General features: G+C 44.8%; 1 protein-coding gene across 4 annotated transcripts in view; it reads left to right on the forward strand.

Annotated features, from left to right (window-relative positions):
• Positions 1-1,614: 1,614 nt before the first annotated feature.
• Positions 1,615-26,249, forward strand: part of Tbc1d4 (TBC1 domain family member 4) — a 233,068-nt gene continuing 208,433 nt past the window's right edge. For 2 of the 4 annotated variants that reach the window (XM_004651026.2, XM_004651024.2), the window contains exon 1: positions 1,615-2,425. In XM_004651026.2, the coding sequence (XP_004651083.2) occupies positions 1,928-2,425 (498 nt within the window). In that variant the 5' untranslated portion in view covers positions 1,615-1,927. The remainder of the gene's footprint in view (positions 2,426-26,249) is intronic. The other 2 variants (XM_045145431.1, XM_004651027.2) reach the window with 2 other exon arrangements.

The raw sequence follows: 26,249 nt of genomic DNA on the forward strand, positions 1-26,249 counted from the left end.
ACCAGTCATCTTAGCACTTGGAAAGCCAGCAGGAGGAGGGAGACCTGGGGTCAGTCTGGGCTACTTGCAGACATGTACTTAAACATAGAGGAACAACTTCCACAGCCACAAAACCACTTTACATAGCAAAAGTGGGGAAAGGGATCATATCACTCTCTGTTTTAAAATCAGAACCAGATTGTCCCTGAAATGCTCATGTATATGTATATATATATATATATATATATATATATATATATATATATATATATAGTCTTTATCTTCTTTATCTGTCTCTCTCTCTCTCTCTCACACACACACACTCAAATAAATAAATAAAAACTTTATATATATATATATATATATATATATATATATATATATAGAGAGAGAGAGAGAGAGAGAGAGAGAGAGAGAGAGAGAGGGAGTGAGAGTGTGAATGGGCACATCAGGGCCTCCAGCTGCTGCAAACAAATTCCAGATGTATGTGCCACCTTATTTATGCATGTGGCTTATTTGGGTCTTGGGAATCAAACCATGGTCCTTTGGTTTTGCAGGCCTTAACCGCTAAGCCATCTCTCTCCAGCTATCTATCTATCTATCTATCTATCTATCTATCTATCTATCTATCTATCTATCTATCTATCTGAATTTGAAATAAGTTTTCCCGCACATAAAGGGAGCGCCTGAGCAACAGCTCTTAAGTGGAGATACATTATAAAGTATAATTTTGTTTTTCATATTGTAAGAAGTTAGCTGTGTGAAGAACTAGGAAGAATCATGTGAGTCAGTGTGAACTTATAGAGCAAACACTGACGGTAAGCTCTTTTATTACATCACTATGATTTCATGATGATCCAGAAAGCAATATGAGAGCCTTAGAAGAAACTGAAACCAAGCAATTAAACAAACAAACAAACAAAAAACCAAATCCCAGCGCCCCATTGCGAGTGGTCTCTCTCCAGGGGGCAGCAGAGACGACCTAGAGAGAAGCCGAGCTGGTGGGCGCAGTGCCCACGAGGGGCTGGAGACTGCTGTCCCCCGACCTCCCCTTCTCCCTGGTCCCGGGGGCTGTGGCTTGAGGGTGTGGGCCCGGAGGACCAACCCAGAGGCGACTTCTCAGCCAAGCCTAGCAAGCGACTCTCTGCTCGCCCGACCCGAGCCTGGGTGGCAGCGGCTGCAAGAAGCGGCCTGCCAGGAAGGAAGGAAGGAAGGAAGGAAGGAGCGAGCGAGCGAGCGAGGGAGGGAGGAGGAGCGGAGAGCCGGGCTGCAGCGGCGGCGGTGGGACGAGCCTCCTCCGGCGCGCGCGCGCGCGCGCGAGGCCACGTTTGGTTTTATTTTTGTTATTTTCCATCGCAGGAGTTCTCGGGGTGGGAGGGGGTGTGGGGGACCCACGAGCGCCGCAGCCCGGCGGCCCCCGACCTTCCAGGTGACAGCCGGTCACCCTGCTTAGGAGTCAGCTCCGCCCCCCCGAGTGCACCCCAGGTTCCCGCCCACAGCCGCCGCTCCACTCTCCCCGCCCAGCCTCGCACAGCCGCTGCAGCGCGGGAGCGGACGGACAGACGGACGGACGGACGGGACGGACGGACGGGCGGCTGGCGGTCGTCGGCGGTGCACCAGCGCAGGCCGGGCCCCGAGGCGCCATCTCCGGGTTATTTAGGAGGATGTCCGCTTGAGCCACGCTGTCCCTGCGCGTGCAAGCCAGCGAGCCGTGCCCGGGCAAGTGAGCCGCAAGGGGCAGGGCCGCTGAAGCACAGACTTCGTGTGTGTGTGTGTGTGGGTGGGGGGGGGAAGGTCTACTGGTTGCCCGGGATTGGAAGCTTGGGGACCCCCGCCCCGCCCCTCCTGCAGCACCTTCCCCGGTGTGACCACTGACACACAGTTTCGCGGCGAGAGTTGAAGGGGTTCCTCGGCCAGCCGGGTGCGGTGCCCAGCTCGGGAGTGAGTTATGGAGCCGCCCAGCTGCATTCAAGACGAGCCCTTCCCGCACCCTCTGGAACCCGAGCCGTGCGCCCCAACGCCGCCCGGGGTCGGGAAAGCCGGCGACAAGCGATTCCGGCTGTGGTACGTGGGAGGGTCGTGCCTGGACCGCAGGACCACGCTGCCCATGCTACCCTGGCTCATGGCCGAGATCCGTCGCCGTAGCCTGAAGCCCGAGGCCGGTGGCTGCGGGGCGCCCGCGGCCCGGGAGGTGCTGCTGGTACTCAGCGCGCCCTTCCTGCGCTGTGTGCCCGCGCCGGGCGCCGGGGCCTCGGGGAGCGCTGGACCCGGGAGCCCGCAGCCCAACCCCGCCGTGTTCATCTTCGAGCACAAGGCGCAGCACATCTCGCGCTTCATCCACAACAGCCACGACCTCACCTACTTCGCCTACCTGATCAAGGCGCAGCCCGATGACCCCGAGTCCCAGATGGCTTGTCACGTTTTCCGTGCCACGGACCCCAACCAGGCAAGTCCTTTCCTTCTTTCCCTTTCCAACACCCTCCTCCCCTCCAAACCTCAGCTCACCCGGGGCGTCCAGGGCGGGATGGGGACGCGGGGAGAGGCCGCAGGGACAGGGACCTCACTTTTAAGAAGTGACTTGGAATGCAGGCGAGCGCGCGGTCCACGTGGCGCGCTCCAGCGCCCTGGCTGGCACCCTCTCCCGGGACGTGAGAACCGGAGAGAGGGCGGTCTGTGGCCGAGAGCACCCGGGACGCCGGTGACCTCTTCCCGAAGCACGGGGACGTGGAAAGAGGTCCCGGGACCATGGAGAAGTTGGCGCGTCCATGGTGGACGCAGGGAGCAGCAGCGCGCGACCCGGGCACTGGACCGTGGCTTGCTTGGCACACGTGTGTGTGTGTGTGTGTTTGTAAAATTGGCAGCACGGCAGAGGATGGGGTTCCTAGAGGTCACTCACCGGTTCCCTGTCCCCCTAGAATCTTGCACCCTAATAGTTTGGTTGCACCCGTCACCGATATCATTGCACCTGCTGGTTCCAGGCTCCCGGCTCCCAGGGGGCGATTTGGGGGCGGGCCTTAGGAAAGAGTTAGTAGAAATGTCAGATTGTCAACAAAGCACGATTCTACTTCGGGTTTTTGAGTGTGGAAGAAGGCCTTCCTTACTATTGTTTACACATGCATTGGAGACGATCGACGATCGATCAGTATATGCTTAGGCGACAAAGACTTCTGTGTGGTGGAATAGGTTTCAAATGACATTTAAGGAAGCGTGTTTTACTTTTCTCGTTTTGTCCGATATTTCTGTGCAGTTTATCAAGTCGAAGTGTTCTTCTACTGAACCGAACTTTCACTTCCTTAAAAACAGTTACAGCTCTTATCTAACAGAGGAAAACTACCACCGTGATTGTGCCTTTGAAAGCAGGCTTAACAATGTATGCAGAGATGTTTTTGTGTGTGTGTGTGTTTGTTTGTTTTATAATATCAAAAGCCTGAAAGTGCTGCTTTTTTAAAAAAAAGTATGACTGATGCTTTCAAAGTACTTTTGGTGCTTTGGGAAAATAGTGGTGTCTAAATATAAACAGAGTCTCAGGTTATATCACGTGGCATTCTTTTGGTAGTTGGGAGATTAATAATAGATGAGAAAACATCCTATAAATAAAGCTTTATTAATTAATTAATTTATTTTGGTTTTCCGAGGTAGGGTCTCACTCTAGCCCAAGCTGACCTGGAGTTCACTATGCATTCTCAGGCTGCCCTTGAACTCAGTGATTCTCCTGCCTCTGCCTCTAGAGTGCTTGGATTAAAGGCGCGCGCCACCATACCCGGCCTTTATTGTTATTACTTTTCTTATTTCGTCATTGTAAGGTCGGTAATTGGAAGATGCTATTTGTTTATAGTCTCCCACAAAAGGCAGAACTGAAGAAGAGAGAAGTTCATTGTCTTTCCTCAGTTACTTTGTTAAAGATACGCATGTCCTAATGACAGAAGTCCCAGTGTGAGAAGACCCCATGTTAATCTGTGATTACTGTTACGTCTGTGGCAGAGTCCCTTATTGCAAATGATCTACAAAAAACTCCTACAGCGGTTCATCCCATGCTCATTTGCTCAAAACTCATTTTTTAGCCTTCACAGGTGAAACTGGGAGGTTCCTGAAAGTTAGCACCACCTTTACTGTAGTCCAATGTTCAGGCTCTGGCAGTAAGGAAGAATAAATTGCATTCTTTAGTCTTTTAAGAAACATTTCACTGGGCTGGGCATATAGGTCAGTGGGCAGAGTGCTTGCCTAGCGTGCATGAAACCCTGGCTTTACCCCCAGCACCACAGAAACTAGGCCCAAACCTGTAATCCCAACTGGAAAATGGAGGCAGGAGGATCAGAAGTTTTGGTCATCCTCAGCTACATAGGGAGTTTGAATTTGGTGCCAGCCTAGGTTAGAAATCCTACCCTGTCTCAGAAAGAAAGGAAGGAAGGAAGGAAGGAAGGAAGGGAAAGAAAGAGAGGTAGATACATGCAAACCATATTTCAGGTCTCTTGGTGGCGTTTTTTCTTTAGATCTTCTACATTGACACAGTATGCTAGTTTCATTGCAGGAGGTGGCATCCTGAAGTCTCTGTAGTAGCTATTGAGTCCCTTCTGGCCAGTTAAAAGCATCCTTGTGGGCTGGAGAGATGGCTTGGTTGTTAAGGCACTTGCCTGGGAATTGTGAGGATCCAGATTCGATTTCTCAGCAACCATTTATGCCAGATGCACAAGGTGGTGCATGCATCTGGAGTTCCTTTGCAGTGGCTAGAGGGCCTGGTGCACCCATTCTCTCTTTCCCTCTCATAAATACATAAATAAACTTAAAAAAATTCTTGTATTTACTTGCATTATACATTCAAGAGGTAGCAGCTGAATGTTCTGTCAGTTTACAAATGACATGTAAACTTTTAGTCTGCAGGAAGAGTAGAAACTGTTTGGTTTTCTGATAAAAGATACAATTTTTCTGTTTATTGTCATTCCCCCACGAGTTCTTGACCTAAAGACACGGGTTCCTGTTTGTTTTAAGTAGAATGGATTCTTTTTTTAAAAATATTAAAAATTATTTGTTTATTTATTTGACAGAGAAAGAGGGTGAGAGAGAGAAAGAGGGAGAGAGAGAGAGAAAGAGAATGGACATGCCAGGGCCTTCAGTCACTGCAAACAAACTCCAGACACGTGCGCCCCCTTGTGCATCTGGCTAATGTGGGTCCTGGGGAATCGAGCCTGGGTCCCTTGGCTTTGCAGGCAAACACCTTAACTGCTAAGCCATCCCTCCAGTCCCAGAATGGATTCTTGATTTATTTGAAGGGCCAGATGTGGTCTCCACAGCCATCAGTTCCAAACTCCAGTAACCCAGACAAAGAGGGCTGAGAGAAGACCACGAAGACCATGGCGAACCGGGCAGGGGCATGTCCTTTCTCAGCTGCAGCAGTTACATGACAAGAATGAATGCAAGATTGTTCATTGTCAAACTTCTCATTTCCTAAGAGAAAGGTGAAATCTGACTTAAAAAAAAAAACAAACTTATTTAGGGCTGGAAGATGGCTTATTGGTTAAGACACCTGCCTGCGAAGCCTGAGGACCCAGGTTTGAGTCCCCAGTACTTACGTAGCCCAGGTGCATAAAGTGGCACCTGTGTCTCAAGTACATTTGCAGTGGCTATAGGCCATTGCAGGCCCATTCTCTCTCTCTCTCTCTCAGCCTCTTCCTTTCTCTTTCTATCTCTCCCTCTCTCTCCTAAATAAATACATAAATAAAATCTCCAAAATTTATTTATGAATTTGCATGTATGTGTGGGGTGGGGAGATATGCCAGGGTCTCTTGCCACTGCAAACAAACTCTAGATGTATGCATCACTTTTTGTGTCTGGCTTTGTGTCAGCCGACTTTGAAAAGCAAGTCTTTTTTTTTTTTTTTTTTTTTTTTTTTGGTTTTTTGAGGTAGGGTTTCACTCTAGCTCAGGCTGACTTGGAATTCACTATGGAGTCTCAGGGTGGCCTCGAACTCATGGCGATCCTCCTACCTCTGCCTCCCGATTAAAGGCGTGTGCTACCACACCTGGCTTAAAAAATTTTTTTTTTGTTTTTATTTATTTATTTGACAGAGAGAGTGAGAGAAACGGGTATACCAAGGCCTCCAGATGCATGCATCCCCTTGTGCATCTGGCTAATGTGGGTCCTGGGGAATTAAACGTGAGTCCTTTGGCTTTGTAGGCAAACACCTTAACTGCTAAGCCATCTCTCCAGCCCAAAGCAAATGCTTTTAACCACTGGGCCATCTCCCAGCCCGAAATCTGATTTTTTAAACGTGTAACTGCATATTTTAACATATTGGCAAATAATTTAAACATTAAAGAATCTTCTTTGGGCCAAGCAATACACATATGAGGCTTGGCTTCAGAGACCTGCCACTTATTTTTATTTTTTATTTTATTTATTTATTAGAGAGAGACAGAGAGGCAGATAGATAGAGAGGATGGGTGTGCCAGGGCCTCTAGCCATTGCAAACCAACTCCAGACACATGCGCCACTTTGTGCATCTGGGTCACATGCGTACTGAGGAATTGAACCTGGGTCTTTAGGCTTTGTAGGCAAATGCCTTAACCAGCTCTCCAGTCCTAAAAGATCTATGACTTTTGCCCAACTGTAAATACTTGTTGAATGGCTGCGTTCAACCAGTGACACAATTTGCCACATTTCCATTTGAGTGTCCAAGTTCAGTCCATGCTTTCTTCTAAGAGGTAGAGTTGGGGTCGTTGTCTAAGAAGAATTTGCAATGAATATTCCTCAAGGTGATCATTCTGCCAAAGGGATGCTGAATTCTACAGTTGTATCCCCCTGGCATATGCTTCATACTCAGTGGGCTCTGGACAGTTCTGGACACCTTTGAAATCAGAAGGCAGATGGTCTGGGGCTCACTGTGTTCTAAGCTCTCCGTTTGAAGTAGAAACTTACTTGATGGGACTTAAGATCTTTGCTAAGAGTTTGCTGTTTTCTGCATTCACTGAGCAAAGTACAGCAAATATCCTGGGGAACATAACAACATCCCCAGTAAGTTTGCCTTTCATGCCTGTTTCTTTTCTGCCATGGGCCTGTTTGTAGGATGACTGATCTGGAGCAGTTTTTAATTAAGAAAGGGGCACCTTTTTATTTTAAATATATTCTTTAAAAAATATTTTTGGTTCATTTTTATTTATTTGAGACAGACAGAGAGAGAGAGAGAGAGAGACAGATAGATAGAGAGAGAATGGGTGTGCCAGGGCTTCTAGCCACTGCAAACGAACTCCAGATGCGTGTGCCCCCTTGTGCATCTGGCTAACGTGGGTCCTGGGGAATCAAGCCTGGAACCAGAGTCCTTAGCCTTCACAGGCAAGCGTTTAACCGCTAAGCCATCTCTCCAGCCCTATTTTAAATATTTTAATTTATTTGTTTGCAAGGAGAAAGAGAGATAAAGAAAGAGAAAGAGAAAATGGGTAGGTCTGGGTCTCTAGCTGCTGCAAATGAGCTCCAGATGCATGTGCCACTTTGTGCATCTGACTTTACCTGGGTACTGGAAAATTATATCTGGGCAGCAGGCTTTGTAAGCAAGCTCCTTGAACTGCCAAGCCATCTCCCCAGCCCCAGAATGGGGCACCTTTCATGTAACAATTAGCCAAACATAACAAGTTATACACTTGGATCATTCAGGGCAAACTGGGACCGATGTTCACCTTGACTAAGCGGCAGAGTTTGTATTCATGCTGGGCCACTGAGTAGGAGGATTGTGGTTTCTGATGGAAACTGCAGAATATCTGCTCACATGTCTCTTCTGAGGGTGGATCTGCATGTGATCATGTGATCACAGAACTGGAAGTGTTGTGCTGAAGGCTTGGGTCTGTTGTGGGAAGTTGCCATGGCGATGTGCCCTCTGGCTCCACACCTCTTCCTTGGTTAGAGTCAAGGATGTGTCTATGCAGAAGAACTTGGCCAGAAAGGCTTAAAATATACAGCCTTTTCTTTCAGGTGCAGAGAGGTAAATGTGAGTATCAAGAGTTTACAAAGTAGATGCCCACAGTTCCCTATTTATTCAGACCAGCATGGTCTGATGTGGAAGGCATGCCAGGTTTAGCACATTTCAGCCTAACTGGAGTACTTGAACTACAAAAGGACCTAACTGTGCAAGCTCTTTTAAAAGTTCCACTGGCATAGATTGGTTTGTAGACTTAAAACTGTTTGAGGAGACCTGGAGAGATGGCTTAGCAGTTAAGGCACTTACCTGCGAAGCCTAAGGACCCATATTCAACTCTCCAGGTCTCATGTAAGCCAGATGCACAAGGTGATGCATGCTCAAAGTGGCACATGCTCCTAAGGTGGCACCCCGGTCTGGAGTTTGATTGCAGTGGCTGGAGGTCCTGGTGCACCAATTCTTTCTCTCTCTCTCTCTTATAAAAAAGGCCAGTCTATTGGGCTTGTCTCAAAAAAAAAAAAAAAACAAACAAACAAAAAAAAAAAAACCAACTGTTTGAGGAGCCAAGAATACCTGGTTCTTTCTTTAAGATTGCAGGAAGGTCGCTAATATTCTGGGACTGCTTATCTTTCAGAAAGAGAGTGCTTCACTCTACATTTTCTATTTAAAAGGTTAGGGATGTAGCTCAGTTAGTAGAGTGCCTGGCTGGCACGTAGGAAGCTCAAGGCTTGATTTCTAGCATTGTGTGAGCTCTGTGTGTGTTGGCATATACTGCTGCCTATAAGTCCAGTGCTTGGGAAATGGAGGTGAAGGAACCGAAGTTTAAAGTCATCTTTGGCTACATGAGAAGTTTGAGGTCATCCACCCACCCTGCTTCAAAAAAGAGGAAGAGAAAAGGAGTATTTGTGTTAAGTATATTTTAATAATGTTTGTAGGAATTAAGAGACTCAGCATGCTTATATTCCATAATTACAGAATGATCACATAAAAGACAGTAACATGGTAGTTACGCATAGAGCTGTTGAAACTTGCAAGCATGGCTTTAAAGAGATTTTGCAAATTGCCCTTAGAATTAAAAAACGAAATGAATTCAATGTCAGTTCTTCCCAGTTCTTTGTTCTCTGATTCTATCGCTTTATTGTTCCTCCATAAATCTTTGTTCTTGTCCAGAATTTACTCAAAACATCCAGATCGCAAGTACATTTCATCAAGGTCATCTCTTTAGTTTTGCATAGTTGTTAGTCCATGGCTTTGAGAGTATGCCAGTTAGAGAACAAGTGTTCACCTCTCTCCCTCCCTCTCACTGGTAGATCGATCTCTTCTCTCATTTGCTCTGACTCCTTGTTTTTCTTCCTCCCCCTGGTCTGAGTTGGAGGTTAATCTGGTTTGATTTGATTGCAATATGTGGCAGGAAGGTAAACACCCGTGCCCAGAGCACCCCGGCCTCTGGGGAGCAGCTCCGATGGGAATCTCTGCTGAGCACTGAGGCTCTTCAGCATTAGCCTGATGGTCAGAAACCAAAGGCCCTCAAAGCTGGAGCGTGTGTCCCGACTACCTCAAGTGGTCGCTGAATCAGAGGCTGCCCTTCTCATGCCCGTCTCATGCTGTTCCTGGTGATGCTCAAACTTCCCAGTTAGGGACCATTGATTCAAAATCACTACCCTGAACAATTGTGTTCATTTGGTTGGTGGTATGACCCTTACTGTTCTTTTGCAGTCAGTCTAATGCTTAAAAATTTAAGGAGAGTGAGAGAAGGAAGAATATCTGGTTACAGATGATTTAAAAGAAACTTTTTTTTTTTTTTTTTGAGGTAGGGTCTCATTCTTGCCCAGGCTGACCTGGCACTCATTCTATAGTCCCAGGCTGGCCTCAAACTCACAGTGATCCTCCTACCTCTGCCTCCCAAGTGCTGGGATTAAAGGCATGTGCCACAACTCTGGGCAAGAAACTCTTTTCTAAGAAAGATACTTTATTTATTCTTTTGAGAGACAGGGAAAGAAAAAGAGGGAGGGAGGAAGGGAGAGATAGAGAGAGAGAAAGAGAGAATGGCCACACCAGGACCTCTCACCACTGCAAATTAACTCCAGACCATGTGTTACTTTGTGCATCTGGCTTTACATGGGTGCTGAGGAATCAAACTCAGGTCAGCAGGCTTTGCAAGCAAGTGCCTTTAATGGCTGAGCCATCTCCCCAGCCCAGAAACTCCTAATCCTCTAGCTTCGTGGATCCTTCCCTAGCTGGATACTGTTGTGCCAGGCATTATGAGATCATGCATATGTTGAGTGGAAAAGTTGCCTGCCAGCCAAAAGTTTTATGTTTTGCAGATGGAACAAACTGTTCATTTTTTGGGGGAGTATATTTTAATGTCAAATTATGCTTTTTTAAAACAAAAATTAAAGTTTTGTTTATTTGTATCCTGAAAATTAATAGTACTTACTAACACATTCTCATTGTGGAATGAGTGAATCAGTTACTTTGTGAGGAAACTGAAGGTTTTAGTGAATTTTCTAGGTTGTCTGTTATATTATATGTGTCATAAACAACAGATACAAGTAGAAAACAAATGCAGCATGCTTGATATACTGGCTATAAAGAAATCAGGCAAGAAGAATTAGAGGTGGGGCACTATGGTAAGATGATGGTCAATCTGAACAATTCTGTTTATACCTTTTTTTCAGTCTCTTCTTCCTTTTCTTTCCCTCTTCCAAGACATTTGTTTTGTTTTAAAATCTGGGTTTGGGGCTGGAGAGATGGCTTAGCGGTTAAGCGCTTGCCTGTGAAGCCTAAGGACCCCGGTTTGAGGCTCGGTTCCCCAGGTCCCACATTAGCCAGATGCACAAGGGGGCACACGCGTCTGGAGTTCATTTGCAGAGGCTGGAAGCCCTGGCGCGCCCATTCTTTCTCTCTCTCTCTCTATCTGTCTTTCTCTCTGTGTCTGTCGCTCTCAAATAAAGAAATTAAAAATTAAAAAAAAAATCTGGGTTTGGCCAGGCTGGAGAGATGGCTTAGTGGTTAAGGTGCTTGCCTGCAAAGCCTTAAGGACCCAGGTTCAATTCTCCAGGTCTCACGTAAGCCGGATGCACAAGGTGGCGCTTGAATTTGGAGTTTGTTTGCAGTGGCTAGAGGCCCTGGCACACCTATTGTCTCTCTCTCTCTCCCTACCACACCTCTCTCTTTCTCTAATAAATAAGTAAATAAAAATAAATCTTAAAAAAAATCTGGGTTGTGGGCTGGAGAAGGATGCCTCAGTGGTTAAAGGTGATGGCTCAGCGCTTGGCTTGCCTCCCACTTTTGATGTCTCAGCACCCACAGAAAGCTGGCTACAAAGTGGCTCAGGTGTCTTTGATCTCAATATGACTATGGCAATAAGGAGCCAGAGCCACAAGGATCTGGGAGCTCTCAGGCCAGTGAGATGGGCGTATTTACTGGCACAAGAGAGACCCTGTCTCAAAAAAAAAATGGAGGAGAGTTTGACACCCTGAATTTGTCCCCTGACCTCTGATCCCCAAACATGCATCTTGGCATATGTGACACACACACACACACAGTTTGGATTGTGGCTTTAAAATCTTATTTCCTTAGGGCCCCATGCACTCTGTTAGAAAATGAGGGACACATCAAGGATGAGTTAATTTAACATTCCATTCAGAATTACTTGGTCAGAGAAGATTTTGCTTGCCATATGCTCTATATAACATGTTCATGCAGGGTGCTGGAGAGATGGCTTAGCAGTTAAGCGCTTGCCTGTGAAGCCTAAGGACCCCAGTTCGAGGCTCTATTCTCCAAGACCCACATAAGCCAGATGCACAAGGGGTTGCATGCATCTGGAGTTCATTTGCAGTGGCTGGAGGCCCTGGGACACTCATTCTCTCTCTCTCTTTGCCTCTTTCTCTCTCTGTCTGTTGCTCTCAAATAAATAAATAAAAATTAAAAAAATTAAAAATAATTAATACAGGGCAGGAGAGATGGCTTTTCAGTTAAAGCACTTGCCTGCAAAGCCTAAGGACCCAGGTTTGACTCCCCAATACTCACATAAAGCCAGATGCACTAAGTGGCACATGCATCTGGAGTTCGTTTGCAGTGCCTAAGGCCCTGGCAACCCGTTCTCTTTCTCTGCTTGCAAACAAATAACTGAAATCAAAAATATTAATACAACTTTAGTAGCTCATGAGATATGTCAAGTAAGAATATCACTGGCTTGGGACGTCAGTGTTTGAATGGGGCATGGCTGTGGTGCATTTGCTTGTCTGAATAGGTCTTTAATTCAGTTCTTTAAACACGAATGATTATTGGGCTCTCACTGATTTTCTTACTGCATTTTAGCATCAAAGTAACTTTGTAAAGTGTGTAACAGTACTACTTCTACAGATGAGAAAACTGAGGTAGAGAAAGGCTGGAGAGATGGCTTAGCGGTTAAACGCTTGCCTGTGAAGCCTAAGGACCCCGGTTCGAGGCTCCATTCCCCAGGACCTGTGTAAGCCAGATGCACAAGGTGGCGCACACATCTGGAGTTCGTTTGCAGTGGCTGGAGGTCCTGGAGTGCCCATTCTCTCCCTCTCTTTCTCTTTCTCTCTCTATCAGCCTCTTTCTCTCCCTATCTGTCTCTTTCAAATAAATAAATAAAAATAAACAAAAGCAATTTTAAAAAAGGTAGTTGTTTTCCGAAGGTCACATGACCTAGAATGGTAAGAAAGCTTCCCTGCAGGAATATTCTGAAGCTGTTCTTTCACTTGTCATGGGGGAATGCAGTTGAAAATTAGTGCTGAATGTGCAACTAGATATAGTTTTGCTAGTATGTTATTTTTTTTAATTTTCTTTTCACAATTTTTATTAACATTTTCCATGATTATAAAAAATATCCCATGGTAATACCCTCAAGTATGTTATTTTTAAATTTAAATTTAATTTTATTTTATTTAGAGGGTGAAAGAGACAGAGAAGGAGGAGAGATAGAGAATTGGCCCAGGGCCTCAGCCACTGCAATGGCACTCCAGACGCTTGCGCCACCTAGTGGGCATGTACGACCTTGCACCCGCCTCACCTTTCTGCATCTGGCTAATGTGGGATCTGGAGGCCAAACATGGTTAGACTTTGCAGGCAAGTGCCTTAACCACTAAGCCATCTCTCCAGCCTTAAATTTTTTTTTTTTTTTTTTTAAAGAGACAGCATCTTGCTCTGATGCTTGTACTGCTCTTGAACGCCTGGGGTCAGATGATCCTACTGCCTCAGCCTGCCCAGTAGCTAGTATTATAGACAAATGCTTCTGTGCCTTGCTGTACTTTTCTGTTAATGGGAATTAAAAAGTCTGTGTGATTTTAATCCAAATGGATTAAAGACCTTAACATCAGACCTGAAACTATGAAATTGCTAGAGGAAAAAGTAGGGGAAACTCTTCAACATATTGGTCTTGGCAAAGACTTTCTGAATACAACACTAATTTCTCAGGCAATAAAACCACAGATTAATCACTGGGACCTCATGAAATTACAAAGATTTTGCACTGCAAAGGACACAGTGAATAAAGCAAAGTGGCAACATACAGAATGGGGAAAAAATCTTTGCCAGCTATACATCTGATAGAGGATTAATATCCAGGATATACAAAGAACTCAAAAAGTTAAATAATAAGGAATCAAACAAGCCAATCAAAAAATGGGCTATGGAGCTAAATAGAGAGTTCTCAAAGGAAGAAATATGAATGGCATATAAGCATCTAAAAAAATTTTCTACGACACTAGTCATCACAGAAATGCAGATTAAAACTACATTGAGATTCCATCTCACTCCTGTCAGATTGGCTACCATCATGAAAACAAATGATCATAAATGTTGGCGGGGATGTGGAAAAAGAGAAACCCTTCTACACTGCTGGTGGGAATGCAATCTGGTCCAGCCATTGTGGAAATCAGTGTGGAGGTTCCTAAAACAGCTAAAGATTGATCTACCATATGACCCAGCTATAGCACTCCTAGGCATATATCCTAAGGACTCATCTCATTTCCTTAGAAGTACGTGCTCAACCATGTTTATTGCTGCTCAATTTATAATAGCTGGGAAATGGAACCAGCCTAGATGTCCCTCAACTGATGAGTGGATAATGAAGATGTGGCACATTTATACAATGGAGTTCTATTCAGTGGTAAAGAAAAATGAAGTTATGAAATTTGCAGAAAAATGGGTGGACCTGGAAAGTATTATACTAAGTGAGGTAACCCAGGCCCAGAAAGCCAAGCACCACATGTTCTCTCTCATATGTGGATCCTAGCTACAGATGACTGGGCTTCTGCGTGAGAATGAAAATACTTAGTAGCAGAGGCCAGTAAGTTAAAAAGGAGACATAAAGGGAAGAGAAAGGAAGGGAGGAGGGTACTTAATAGGTTGGTGTTGTATATATGTAAGTAGAATGATTGAGATGGGGAGGTAATATGGTGGAGAATGGAATTTCAAAGGGGGATGTGTGGGAGGGAGGGTATTACCATGGGATATTTTTTATAATCATGGAAAACATTAATAAAAATTGTGAAAAGATAAAAAAAAAAAGGGACAGCATCTTGCTCTGATGCCTGTACTGCTCTTGAACGCCTGGGGTCAGATTATACTACTGCCTCAGCCTGCCCAGTAGCTAGTATTATAGACAAATGCTTCTGGGCCTTGCTGTACTTTTCTGTTAATGGGAATTTAAAAAGTCTGTGTGATTTGTTAGGTTGGCTTTCTTACAGCAGTGGAGTTTGAACCCAAGATCTTGAGCATGCTGGGCAAATATTCTACCACTGAGCCACATTTACAGCCTTTGTGTTAGGTTGGCCTTATCTTTTTAAAAAATATTTAGCTTATTTATTTGACAGACAGACAGACACACACATACACACACACACACACACACACACACAGAGAGAGAGAGAGAGAGAGAGAGAGAGAGAGAGAGAGAGAGAAAGAGAGAGAGAGGGAGAAAGAAAGCAAGCATGGGCATGCCAGGGCTTCCTGCCATTGCAAACAAACTCCAGACACATGTGGCACTTTTTGCATCTGGCTTTAAGTGGGTACTGGGGAATAGAACCTGGGCTGTTAGGCTTTGCAAGCAAGTATCTTTAACCATTAAGCTATCTCTCCAGCCCAGTCTTATCCTTTATTTAGTGTCTTTAGGAATAAATCATGAGTTGGCTTGCAACATTTATAACTCTAGAATAGAAAATCAGTAGAATATATATTTAAGTAAACCAGGCATTTGAATAGTTCTAATTGCATTTTAAGATAAAACATATAAATATGAAATATTAAAAAGCACAAATGAGCCAGACATGGTGGTGAATGCCTATATTCTTAGCACGTGGGAGTTTGGGTAAGTGGATTATTGTTAGTTTGATGCCAGCCTGGGCTGCAGAGTGAGCCCCTATCTACAAAAGCATATTGCGAATAAAAGTATGTAATTAACATAAAGTATAAAAACAATGAATCATATTCATTATAAGATGCATATAATAAAGCAAGAAACACTGGCACCAAGTCATGTCATCTTAATCTGGGATTTAAAGAGAAAAGCACAGCAGAGAATATAAAATGCACATGCTAACGTGAGGTTGAGCCAGTGACCTGGTTGAGCTGCTGTGGGATTTTGTTAGTTCACGTAGAGGTAAGCGACCAAGACAAAGGAACTGAGCCTCACAGGATCCATGGTGGCCTCAGTACTGGAGCTGTTGTGAAGTCACTTTGTTTTGATAGTAACTCAACTCACTTGATTTAGCTGGTTAGTAGACATTGACAATGTGTGTACATTGGGTGTGTGTGTTTGTGGTTATATTTCTTCCTAGTTTCATTTCTTGTAAGATATTGGGTTGGAAAGAGGATCTCCAAGCCCTGGAGTCTTCCTGGCAAAAATTAGAAACCTCAGTTGCTGCTCCAGTTCTTTTCTTTTATTCCCCTTCCCCCTGGTTTTATGAGGTAGGGTCTCACTCTAGCGCAGGCTGACGTGGCACTCACTCTGTAGTCTCAGGGTGGCCTCGAACTCAGCACCCCTCCTACCTCTGCCTCCCAAGTGCTGGGATTAAAGGCGTGTGCCACCACACCCGGCAGTTCTTTTATTTTGTGGATGCCCTTAACTAGTCAAATAATCTTCCTTCTAAATTTCTGTGAATTTTCTGATAAATTCCTAAAGTTCTCAAACTTAAGGCCATTCAATTTTCCTTTTAAAATGTCAACATTCTGGGCTGGAGAGATGGCTTAGTAGTTAAAACACTTGCTTGAGAAGCCTAAGGACTCAAGTTAGGCTCTCCAGGTCCCATGTAAACCAGACTCACAAAGTGCCATAAGCATGTAGGGTGGCACATGCGCACAAGGAGGTGTGTCTGTAGTTCGATTGCAGTGGCTGGAGGCCCTGGTGCACCAATTCTCTCTCTCTCTCTCTTGCATAAATCAAAGGACAGTCTGGGGCTGGAGGCATGGCTTAGCGGTTAAGCACTTGCCTGTGAAGCCTAAGGACCCCGGTTCGAGGCTCGGTTCCCCAGGTCCCACGTTAGCCAGATGCACAAGGGGGCGCACGCGTCTGGAGTTGGTTTGCAGAGGCTGGAAGCCCTGGCGCGCCCATTCTCTCTCTCTCTGCCTCTTTCTCTTTGTGTTTGTTGCTCTCAAATAAATAAGTAAAAAAAAAAAAAAAAAAAAAAAGGCCAGCCTGTTGGGCTTGCCTCAAAAAACAAAATCAATATTCTATAACTTTCGGATGTTAATAAATTACCCAGTCCATTTCCGATTCTGGTAGCGCTTCTAACTGAACGTATCTGGTAGTCTTATGTGTCAAATTGGATTTTCATATACATCTTCAGGAATGTAGTCGTTAGCTTGGAGGAATACACTCCAGTTTAGATCTTTCACAAACCCATTAGCAAACTGGTTTCTGGCCCGAGCTGGTTCTCAGCTTTCCCAGCTAGCCTGCTGCCTTTGTTTCATGCTTTAAAAAAAAACAAAACAAAACATTTTTTTAAAATCTTTATTTATTTATTTGAGAGTGAGAGCAAGAGAGAGGGAGAGACAGAGAGAGAGAGGAAGAGAGAGAGAATGGGCGCGCCAGGGCCTCCAGCCACTGCAAACGAACTCCAGACGCGTGTGCCCCCTTGTGCATCTGGCTGATGTGGGTCGTGGGGAATCGAGCCTCGAACCCAGGTCGTTAGGCTTCACAGGCAAGCGCTTAACCGCTAAGCCATCTCTGCAGCCCTGTTTCATGCTTGGGGCACCCCAAGAGATTTTCCTAAATTTCCTTCACTTAAACTGCTGGTGTTTGCGGGTGGTTCTTGTGTTCCTTGTTGTCTTAGATTCATTCCAGCGTTGCACTTCCCCCATCCTGCTGCTTCCCAGAAGACTGCCTTGTGTCCGATCGTCACCCTTTACAGATTTCCTACTCTAGACAATTTGATTTCCTTCCAGGAGTGGAAGTTAGTTTTCTGTACTCTGAGCAAATGTCCATGTGATTCTTAGCCTTTCCTGTCAGCTCTTAACAGAGCTGCTACGTATTTGCGTAGAGACTTTATTTTGGTTTTCCCATGGAGTTGCACAAGGAACTTTGGGCCTGACTATAGTGGTGGTGGCGAGCCTGATCGCTGATACTTGTTGATCCTTTCATAATTTCTGTGTGTGTGTGTGTGCACACGTGCAAGATGCATGTGTCCTGTGAGCATGTGCGAGAACCTCAGGCATCCTCCTCCTCTTCACTCTTCTGCCTTATTTCTTTGAGACAGGGTCTCCCATGGAACCGGGAGCTCACACACATCGTTTTCCAGTTAGACTGGCCGAGCAGCGAGTGTCTCCGCCCTGCTCATTTTGCGGGTGGTAGACATGTGCGGCCCGACCTGGCTTTTTCAAACTCGTATCTTTTGTCTTTGTGCAGCTAGTGCTCTTGCCCACGGTCGCAGTGAGCTTCGAGGTGCTGGTAGAAAACACCCGACCAAGAGCAGCTTGTGGAAAGAAAGGGCTTTTTTTTGGCTTACAAACTCAAGGGGGAGCTGCATGATGGATGACAGGGGAAGATGATGGCATGAGCAGAGGGCGGGCATCACCACCCGGTCAACATCACGTGGAGAACATCAGCAGGAGAGTGTGCCAAACGCTGGCAAGGGGAAGCTGGCTATAACACCCATAAGCCCACCCCCAACAACACACTGCCTCCAGGAGGCGTTAATTCACAAATCTCCAACAGCTGGGTGCCTAAGTGTTCAGGACACATACCTATATGGGGGACACTTGAATCAAACCACCACACCCACCAAGCCTTGTCCCCAGGGCCCCATTCCTGTTGAGTCTGACTTCTCACTTCTCGCTCTCCGTCCTTAAGGCAAGTCTCATGCTGATTCTATCTCCAAAGTTGTGTGTGTGTGTGTGTGTGTGTGTGTGTGTGGTTTATTTTTGAGATTGTCTCCATGTAACATAGGCTGGATCCAAACTTGGGGTCCTTCTGTCTCTGTCTTCCAAGTGCTGGGATTACAGGAATGCACACCACGACAGACCCAAACTTACTTATTTAAAAAAATATTTATTTTATATTTAAAAAAGTTTTATATTAAATCATGAGAGAGAGAGAGAGAGAGAGAGAGAGAGAGAGGGAGAGAGGGAGGGAGAAGTGGGTGCACCAGGGTCTTGAGCCGTAGCACATGAACTCCAAATGCATGTGCTACCATGTGCATCTGGCTAACACGGGTTCTAGGGAGTTGAACCTGAGTCCTTAAGTCTTCTTAGGTAAGTGCCTTAACCGCTAAGTCATCTTTCCAGCCCCAACATTTATATAAATTTTTGACTATATTCATCCTCCATTAGCCTGTCTTGACTCAATCTTACTTCCACTGAATCCCTTCCTTTTCTCAAGTAGCACCCTTTTATTTTGATGTTTTATTTTTTTTTCCTATGGGGATACAGAGATTGCTCAGTGGTTAAAGGCACTTGCTTACAAAGCCTACTGGCCTGGGTTTGACTCTCTGGTACCCATGTAAACTCAGATGCACAAAGTGGCACATGTGTCTGAAATTCATTTCCAATGGCAAGAGGCCCTGGTTTTGCCCATTCTCATTCTCTTCCCCCCAATACACTTTCTCTCACTGCTTACAAGTAAATAATTAAATAACTTTTCTTTTTTTCAAGGTAGGGTCTCACTGTAGCCCAGGCTAACCTGGAATTCACCATGTTGTCTCAGGCTGGTCTTGAACTCATAGCAATCCTACTAGCTTAGCCTCCTGAGGCCTGGGGTTAAAGACATGTGCCACCACACTTGGCACAAATAAATAAAAAAAAATTATCATTTTTGTGACTGAGTTTTAATTTGGGTTGTTTTCATGAGCATTGGCCAGGGATTAGGGGAAGTTATTTGCTGGAACATGTGACCAGGCACTACACCACTGAAGAAAATGTATCCATTCCCCTGTTAACCATTCAGTAACTTCCTGTTTCTCCTCAGGGAGGTGTACGACCTCATGAAACCCTCCACCATTTATGACAGAGTGTGATGGGTCCAATATTATGCATATACTTGCAGATGCTGTGAGTTCTTGAGTGTGATAGTCAAGTCATGTCTGGAAGATTCATTCTACAGCACTTTTCCCTCTTCCTCTGGCTCTTGCAATCTTTCTCCTCTTATTGATGTTCCATGAGCTTTGGAAAGACTTGTTTAGGGCTGAGCACGCAACAGTTTGTTTGTTTCCAACACTTCAACCCATTATAAGTCTCTGCAGAGGGCTGGAGAAGGTGGCTTAGCAGTTAAGGCATTTTCTTGCAAAGCCAAAGGACCCTGGTTCGATTCCCCAGGTCCCATGTAAGCCAGATGCACGAGGGGGTGCATGCATCTGGAGTTCATTTGCAGTGGCTGGAGGTCTTGGTGTGCCCATTCTCTCTGTTCTCTCAGCCTCTTTTTCTCTCTGTCTCAAATAAACAAATAAATAAATAAAATATAAATCTCTGCAGAGACTACTGTCCACTGCAAAAAGAAGCTTCTCTCACCACAGCCGAAAGCAGCACTAAGCGATGGATATAAACATCAATGTTTAGAAGGCAGTTTGGTAACAATGTGCATTTAGCAAAACAGCAGCCATAGGTTTTCTTCTCTTTTCTCTTCGCTTCTCTTCACTTCGCTTCGCTTTGCCTCGCCTCCCCTCCCCTTCTCTCTTCCCTCCCCTCCCCTCCCCTCCTCTCTTCTCCTCTCTTCTCTTCTCCCTTCCTTTCTTCTTCCCTTCCCCTCCCCTCTTCCCCCCTCCACTCTCCTTCCCTCCCCTCTTTTCCCCTCCCCCATCTCTTTCCCTCCCCTCCCCTCCCTTTCTCCTTCCTCTCTCCCCTCCCTCCCTCTCTCCCTCTCTCTCTTTCTCTTTCTTCTCCTCCTCCTCCTCCTTCTTTTGCTAGCTTAGCTTACCCTCTCCTACCCCCAGAGTTAGATTTTTTGCTGAAATGATAAATGCCACTTCCTCAGATTGAATTCCAGTGGCTATCTAAAGTCCACTGGGATCCCAGATTTCCACTTCTGTGTCAGCTCTTTGTTTTCCTTACGACGCTTACATGTTATTATTATCTCTGTGGGTTCTGTCAGCACGTCTGGAATGTAAGCTGCGTGCTGATGGCCCGCCTGTCCACTCATGACTGCATGCTCAGGACCCACTTTTATAGCAGAGGTTCATTCCAAACCCGCTGACCCAGGGTAAGAATTAGTCCATATCCTCAGGGAATTTACGCCCCCAGGAAGTCATGTGTGTTCCAAAATTTGTGGCCATTATCTTTCACAACTGTTAATTGTATTCTGTTTGTGCCGTGTTATTTTTCCATGTGGATGTCTATAATTTTAGAGGTATTTTAGCACTTATAATGTTAGTGGCATTAAGTAGGCTTTCAAAAATTAACAAAATTTGGATTTGGATTTCGAGACAGGACCTCAGTATGTAGTCCAAGCTGGCCTGCACCTTGCAGTGGTCTTGCTATAGCCTCTGGGGTGCTGGGATTGAGAGTTTGTGTCACCACGCAAGGCTCAAGTAGAGATTTCCAAGTAAGTGTTGAAAATGTTTTGTAGATTCATTTTGAAGAGGGCTCTTTTTTTTTTCTTCCTCTTGATCCAAACACAGGAAGCTTTACTAGCTCTGCCAGCCTGAGTATGGGCGTCTCCACTGCTCATGTGAATGGGGCATTCAAAGCCTGGAAGATGGTTAGCTAGAGTGATTTTGCAAACATGGCCTTGAAATAATTGGATTATTTTTCAGTTCCAGTTGACTTCACTTTGCTAAGCTTCTCAGAGGAAAGATGATCTCATTTGGAAGCCTAGTTAGTTACATGGTGCTTGAGGATGGATTCTGTAAGTTTTCAGGGACAAATCTAAAACTGACCATTTCTTATGCCCAGCTTTTTTTTTTTTTTTTTTTTTTTTTTTTTTACTATGGCCCAGACTGACCTAGAACTTTTCTGTAGTCACAGGCTGACCTTTAATTCACAGTGATCCTTGTACCTCTGTCTCCCGAGTGCTGGGATTAAAGGTGTGCACCACTGTGCCTTGCAGGCCTATATATATGTATATATTGAGAGAGAGAGAGAATGGGGTGCACCAGGGCCTCCAGCCACTGCAAATGAACTCTGGACACATGCACCACCTTCTGCATCTGGTTTATGTGGGACCTGGAGAATCGAACCCCGGGTCCTTTGGCTTTGCAGGCAAATGCCTTAACCACTAAGCCATCCCTCCAGATCTGGACCTAACTTTTTAAGTCCTATAGTGACAAGTAGCTTGGGCAGCTCTTGAAGGGAAAAAAAAAAAAAGGAACATGAATGAGTGTGGAGAGGGCACCCACCTGGGTGAGCCCAGCTACAGGAAAGGAAAAACCATGGCCAATGTCCAGAGCAAAGTATTGGCAAATAATTATAAGAGGTAGAATCTGTATCTAGGATTTCCTTCCTTCCCTCCCTTCCTCCCTCTTTCTTTCTTCCCTCCCTCCCTCCCTCCCTCCCTCCCTCCTTTCTTTCTTTCTTGTTAAGATAGCATGTCCTTGAGGTAGAATAATCTTTGCTATTGGATTTATTTTACCTAGCACTTGTAATAAGAGCTTCTGACAGGTCCATTTTACTTGTCCATGACTTCTAGGGCATGAACCAAGCTCCAAGTAAGACTGTGTTTATGATCTGCAGAAAATTACACAATGAATGATGATATATATATATGAAAACCTAAAAAGTACCATTGTGTTCTCATGTCTTCATAAATACAGGCCTCTTGCCTCTAGCTCCATGCCCCTTCTACAAGGGCATTTTCTCCTCCTTTCTGGTCTGTTTGCCTCTGCACAATACTCATCCTCATACTTTATCAGTATTTGGTCTCTTGCCTGGGGCAAGCCTCTCAATAACATGAGTCCTGTGTTAGTCAGCCAGAGGAAAATCCAATTAAAGGAGAAAGAATTTATTTTGACTTGTAGTTCCAAAGGCTTCAGTCCATGGTCTGCTGGCTTCATTGCCTTTCGGCTATGGCAAGATAGGAAGCTCACGGAGGACAGGCACGGGGGAAGAGGGCTGTTCAACCCATGGCAGCCACAAGGCACAGAGGAGCCAGCAGCAGGGCGCCAAAGTCAGGATATACCCTTGAAAGCCATATTTCATCCAACCAGGCCCCACTTTCTGCAGTCCACCACCTCCCTACAGTGTGTTCAGATTTTGAGCCCATCAGTGGGTTGTACCTTTCATTAGGTGCAGCGATCCAGTGTTCTCCCCAAATCTGAGAGGCCCAGCCCCAAGCGTGCCTTACTGACATCCGTCTACACTTCGTCATCCAGTCAAGAGTCAAAATTAACCATGAGGGCTGGAGAGATGGTTTAGTGGTTAAGCGCTTGCCTGTGAAGCCTAAGGACCCCGGTTCGAGGCTCGGTTCCCCAGGTCCCACGTTAGCCAGATGCACAAGGGGGCGCACGCATCTAGAGTTCGTTTGCAGAGGCTGGAAGCCCTGGCGCGCCCATTATCTCTCTCTCCCTCTATCTGTCCTTCACTCTGTGTCTGTCACTCTCAAATAAATAAATAAATAATTAAAAAAAAATTAGCCATGAGATCTTCAAACCTTTGACCCCATTCCCTCTGACTCTAATGATGAAGTATGTCGCATATATTTTTCGCTGTTGTTTAATTATCCTTCTATAATGATCGAAATAGTCTTTGCAACCCTGATTCCCCTTAGTAAGCTTGGTTTAAAGATATAGATATCATCAGTGGTGCAAATATAGCTCATTATTAAGGCAGCATGCAGATGGATAGTTTCATAACATGCTTGCCCATTTACTAAGGGTGTTTTCTCATGCTTCTGGCTTAGAAGATAAACTCACAAGGCATTTCTTCCTGTAGAGAAGCAAGCTGCATGTGCACATTGAATATGTGAGCCGATGCTTGTTGGCATTGGATTTGAGTCATAAATATCACCCTGCTGCCTTAGGAACCAGTTTTTCTGCTTTTCATGGTCCCAATTAACAGTTCCTCATCAAGTCTGGTTGGCTGTACATTTTCTCTGGGAAGAGAATCCATTCTGAACATTGCATGTGGGAATGGGCATGTTGCTCCTTCAGTTTTTGCTAGCCGCGTATGTTTTCCAGATGGAATTATGTTGAAAAGCCATGCTGCCGCTGTGAAAGAAAATCACAGGGCTGGGGAGATGGCTTAGTGGTTAAGCGCTTGCCTATGAAGCCTAAGGATCCCGGTTCAAAGCTTGATTCCCCAGGACCCACGTTAGCCAGATGCACAAGGGGGTGCACATGTCTGGAGTTCGTTTGCAGTGGCTGGAGGCCCTGGAACGCCCATTCTCTGTCTCTTTCTCTCTCTCTATCTGCCTCTTTCTCTCTGTTGCTCTCAAATAAATAAATAAAAATAAACAAAAAAAAAAAAAGAAAGAAAATCACCGCTCATGCTTTGCATACACTTGTATCTCCGTAATCCCCATGCGGACATTGAATTGATTTGTTTAATTACATTGTTTTAAAGAGGCTGGAGATGGCTTAGCGGTTAAAGCATTTGCCTGTGAAGCCAAAGGACCCAGGTTCGATTCCCCAGTACCCATGTAAGCCAGATGCACAAGGTAGCATATGCATCTGGAGTTGGCTTGCAGTGGCTGGAGGTTCTGACGTGCCTATTCTCTTTCTCTCAAATAAATGAATAAATAAATAATTAAAAAGACAAAATTATTTAAACAGTGTTAAATCTCCTGAGTTTCTGATGCTCTTCGAACCTTTGTACTGAATATGTGTGGGAAGCCAGCTGGCTTTGTCAGGCTTTGCCACGTCAGCTTGTTTACTGCTTTTGTATCCTAATTGTCTGTGCATGAGCACATGATGTTATTCTAATATGGTTGCTCACCCATCCTGATTGGGTGATGCAAAATCATCTGATGAGACTTAAGCCAATCAGACGACGCTATACAATCACATGACCATAAGTATATAAGCTTGGCGCTCAGTAGGGTCGGGGTCCTTCTCTCTTTCAGTTTGGAGCTCCCAATAAAGTGTGCTTGAGAAGAATCCTGTTGTTGTCATTCTTCCTGCTGGCGGGAGGGGTGCAACAAATATGTCTTTTGTATTTGCTTTGAATGATTAGGATGCTCATTTGTCTAATGGCATTAGGGGCACATGCATCTTTTTTAATTTCCTAAGAAGCCTGGCATGGTGGTGCATGTCTTTAATCCCAGCACTTGGAGGCAGAGGTAGGAAGATCTAAGTGAGTTCAAGCCTATCCTGAGACTAGATAGTGAATTCCGGGACAGCCTGGGCTACCTTGAGTTTTTTTTTTAATTTTAAAAAGCTTTTTAGGGCTGGAGAGATGGTTTAGTGGTTAGTGCACTTGACTGCGAAGCCAAAGGACCCAGTTTCAATTCCCCAAGACCCTTTTCCTCACTCCATTTATTTACTTATTTTTGTTCTCAACATATTCACAACTAGCACAGTTTTTTTTTTTCTTTTTCACAATTTCACAAATGGAAGAATCATTCTTACCATAGATCTTAACAACCTGAATGTATGATTTAAAAATAAACACACACATATCACTAGATTCTTGGGCCTTTTTTCATTTACACCAAGCCAGAACCTGAGGGTTGACTCTGGATGTAACTGGGAAGGGCCAACGTAGCATTTATGGGCAGCTTAGTTTTGGGAAAACCCTGTATTAAGGGATCCACGGGCCCTTTTACAACCAGAAACCTGTGGTCTAAGCCAAGAAATGGCAAAATGACATCATTCCACTACTGCTGCTTGACACTACCTCTGACCAAATTATTGTGATTTTTTTTTCACTAGTGATAGTCAAAACACTGCCTCTTACCTATATGCTGATAGGCAATATTGCAAGTATATTAACAGTTATTAAACGCTTGGATGTTTGACTGATGTTTTGAACCATCAGCTAACAGTTGAAATATCACGTTATCCGTGCAAGTCCATGAGAAGTTAGCTGCTCATAAGGTTGTCTTCTGTAGTTATTGCATGGACATCACTATCCACATTTTACTGTAATGAATAAGTGTCACCAGTTGTTAGATGATAAGATTGGGCCTGGGGAGAAGAAATATATCCAGGATACACTGAAGCAGACTTAGGAGCAATGTTCTGAGCAGTGGAGCAGGACTATGGATAAGCCAAAGAGGGAACCAGCTCCAAGGCTGAGAGAGCACCCTAAATAATGAGATGATCCACAGGAAGAAACTACTCTAATTAATGTAATTAAGACTTTATTTACATTCATTTGGGATTGCATTGGCAGCCGGCCAACCTGTCCAAGGTGGTGAGGATTGTTTCAGCCATGGAGAAGGATGCTCTAGGTGCCCTGAGTGTGTGTTTGGGAGGCATATTTAATGAACTCTGCTTTGCCTCATCATTCTATTTCCTGTCCCTTCTTTCCTTCTGCCTTCTTTTTCTTCCCCTCTTTATTTCATATATGAATTATGGGATGATAAAAATGCATGAGTTCTGGAAGGAAGCAGTTTATTTATTTATTTTATTAGCGTTTACTGGTTGTACAAAGTAATAGGTTTCATTATGACTTTTCGTATGTGTATACAGTATACTTTAATCAACCCCCAGGAATGTCTTTTTAAAAATGCTTTATTTATTTATTTGAGAGAGAGAAAGAAGCAGATCGAGAGAGAGAGAGAGAGGGAGGGAGAGAGAGAGAGAGAGAATGAATATGAGAATGAGTACACTGTGGCCTGTTGCCCTGCAAAGCAACTCCAGACACACGCACCACCTTGTAAATCTGGCTTACATGGGTCTTGGGGAATTGAAACTGGGTCCTTTGGCTTCGCAGTCAAGTGCACTAACCACTAAACCATCTCTCCATCCCTAGAAAGCTTTTTAAAATTAAAAAAAAAATTCAAGGTAGCCTAGGCTGACCCAGAATTTACTAT

Source organism: Jaculus jaculus, chromosome 3 (assembly GCF_020740685.1).
Source record: "Jaculus jaculus isolate mJacJac1 chromosome 3, mJacJac1.mat.Y.cur, whole genome shotgun sequence".
Classification (NCBI taxonomy): domain Eukaryota; kingdom Metazoa; phylum Chordata; class Mammalia; order Rodentia; family Dipodidae; genus Jaculus; species Jaculus jaculus.